Source organism: Cyprinodon variegatus, unplaced genomic scaffold (genome assembly GCF_000732505.1).
Source record: "Cyprinodon variegatus isolate N-32 unplaced genomic scaffold, C_variegatus-1.0 Scaffold320, whole genome shotgun sequence".
NCBI lineage: Eukaryota > Metazoa > Chordata > Actinopteri > Cyprinodontiformes > Cyprinodontidae > Cyprinodon > Cyprinodon variegatus.
In genome coordinates, this window is record NW_015150773.1 from 141,075 (window position 1) to 143,852 (window position 2,778).

The 2,778-nt window shown below is 48.8% G+C and overlaps 1 protein-coding gene across 1 annotated transcript in view; it reads left to right on the forward strand.

The window, feature by feature from the left end:
* Positions 1-2,320: 2,320 nt before the first annotated feature.
* LOC107091001 overlaps positions 2,321-2,778 on the forward strand; it is a 14,778-nt gene continuing 14,320 nt past the window's right edge. The window contains exon 1 of the mRNA XM_015384698.1: positions 2,321-2,379. Coding sequence (XP_015240184.1) covers positions 2,321-2,379 — 59 coding nt within the window. The remainder of the gene's footprint in view (positions 2,380-2,778) is intronic.

Sequence of the window (2,778 nt, forward strand, 5' to 3'; positions counted from 1 at the left end):
CTAACCAACTGGATCAACACTGCGGCGTTGAGGCAAGGTCTGAAGACAGCTTAAATACTGTGGATCCTCTAATGGTGGAATGAGCTCCAGCTGTGCAGGAGGTTCGACTCAGGAGGATCCACGGCGGACTCTGCTGGAGGAAGGTGGTACTTCTCCAGCTCCCAACAGTACCCCCTCCCTCAACGACCGCCCCTTGGCGGTCCGGAAGACGTCGATGGACAGGAACGCTCGTACTCCTCAATCAGGGATGGATCGAGAATGTAAGAACCAGGAACCCACTGGCGATCCTCCGGGCCGTAGCCCTCCCAGTCGACGAGGTACTGCCAGCCGCGACCTCGCCGACGGGAGTCCACGATCCGGCGGACGGTGAAGGCAGGATGACCATCGACTTCCAGGGCGGGTGGAGGGGAGTCGGATGGTGGGCACAGAGGACTTGAGACTACTGATTTCACTTGAGAGACGTGGAATGTGGGATGAATACGAAGAGTCGGGGGAAGTTGAAGGTGTATGGCTGATGGGTTGATGACCTGGGAAATCTTATACGGTCCAATGAATTTTGGTGAGAGTTTACGAGACATTCCCTTGAGGGGAATATCTCGAGTGGATAGCCATACCTCTTGGCCCACGGAGTACTCAGGGGCAGGACGTCTTCTGGAGTCGGCGAAACGCTTGGTAGTCTCGGAGGAACAATTGAGGGTTGTGATGGTCTCTCTCCATATGCGTTGGCAGCGTCTGATGTGCTGGTTGACTGACTGGACCGAAATCTCTCTCTCGTCTGTGGGAAAAAGTGGAGGTTGGTAACCGAGACTGACCTGAAACGGTGACTGGCCGGTGGAAGCAGATTTGAGAGAATTGTGTGCGTATTCTATCCAGGTTAGGTACTGGCTCCAGTCGGTGGGATTGTTTGATGTCAGACAACGGAGGGTTGATTCTAGCTGTTGGTTCATCCTCTCAGTTTGGCCGTTGGACTGTGGGTGATAACCGGAAGTTAGAGAGGACTTACAGTCGAGAGCGGAACAGAATGCCTTCCAAACTTGGGAAATGAACTGGGGACCACGGTCTTAGAGGATCTCTCGGGGAATGCCATGTAGACGGAAGACGTGTTTCACCAGGAGCTGAGCGGTTTGAAAAGCCGTGGGAAGTTTCCTGAGGGATGAGATGACAGGATTTTGAGAATCGATCAACAATGGTGAAGATTGTGGACATACCTCGGGAGATGGGAAGACCAGTGACGAAGTCGATAGCTATGTGGGACCATGGACGCGAGGGGACTGGAAGAGGTTGTAACAGTCCTGAGGGTAGTTGGTGTGAGGCCTTATTTCTTGCACAGGTGGAGCAGGCCAACACATATTCCTTGACATCTCTGCGAAGAGTTGGCCACCAGAAATGTCTTGAAATTAAAGCGACGGTTCTGCTCACCCCCTGATGGGCGGAGAACTTAGCAGCGTGCATCCACTGTATTAGGCGAGATCTGACAGAAGAAGGTACATAAGTTCGGTTAGTTGGACCGCTACCTGGGTCAGGTTCTGAAGCCAGGGCGGAATTAATGAGATCGGTGATTTCCCAGGTAACCACTTCAACAGTGCACGATGCGGGAAGGACAGGTTCAGGCGTCTCGGGTTGATCAACGGAGTACAGACGAGAGAGAGAATTGGGTTTGACATTCTTGGATCCGGGTCTGTAGGAGATAATGAGGTTGAAACGAGAGAAGAATATGGACCACCTTGATTGACGGGGATTGGCTTGTTTAGCTGACTGGATGTAAGCAAGTTTCTTGTGATCTGTCCAAACGAGAACCGGGTGCTCTGCTCCCTCCAGCCAGTGTCTCCATTCCTCCNGCAAGACTCAGCTTGGCTAGAGTACCTAAAACTGGCAAACACTCTGGCATCGAGATAGTGACAGTCAGCAGCTTAAGAGTCCTCAGGTAATGAGACAACCATCCGCAGGTGTGTGAGAGAACGAGAACCAGGCGCCACCTGGTGGTGGAGGGAAACCACACAAAAACACAACCCACACAAACTGGATTCCTAACAGTTTTCGTCATAAAGGGTCAAATAAAAAGGATATTTTAAAGATAATTTTCAGTAAAACATAAAGTTCTATCTTGTTTTTATCCTGATTAGAGATGGCTTCCTTTTTTTTAGCTCCTTTTTCCAGCAGAGCTGACTTGAAAGCTTTGATGGAGGCTACACTATCCCTCAGTTTTTAGTGAACATGACTCTAAATATTGCCCTATTGCCTCTGTTGAGCTGCAGCTACATAAAATTATATCTTTCCTTCTCATATTAAGGTTAAAGGAGTGTGTGCTGAGGTGAGCGGCATGGATCAGAGTGAAGACAGAGAGGGCAGAGAACCGGAGGACCAGAGCAAAGCTCAGAGGTCAGATCACCGTCTCTAACTGTCTAGGACTCTTTTCCACATCATAGCTAAGCATGAACATCACCAAACAATCTTTATTTTCAGGAAACCACCTGAACCAGAACCAGAACCAGAACCCAGCTGTGTGTCCTTAAAGAGCAACAGGTCAAAGGATGGCTTCTTTGATTTTAAATCTGAACAACCTTCAGCTGAAAAAAGGTGAGTTGTTTCTAAATGTTTTAACTGTATTGAATTGAACTGACTTGGTTAGAAATGTTTTGATTATGCATTTTCATATTTATACCAGTTTGTTTTGACTGGACATTTTTCCACCAATTCAGTCTCCAGTTAGTTCAGGGTAAACGTTCAATTCACAACACGTCATCTCGAGTTCAACCAGATCATCCAGTCAGATTGATA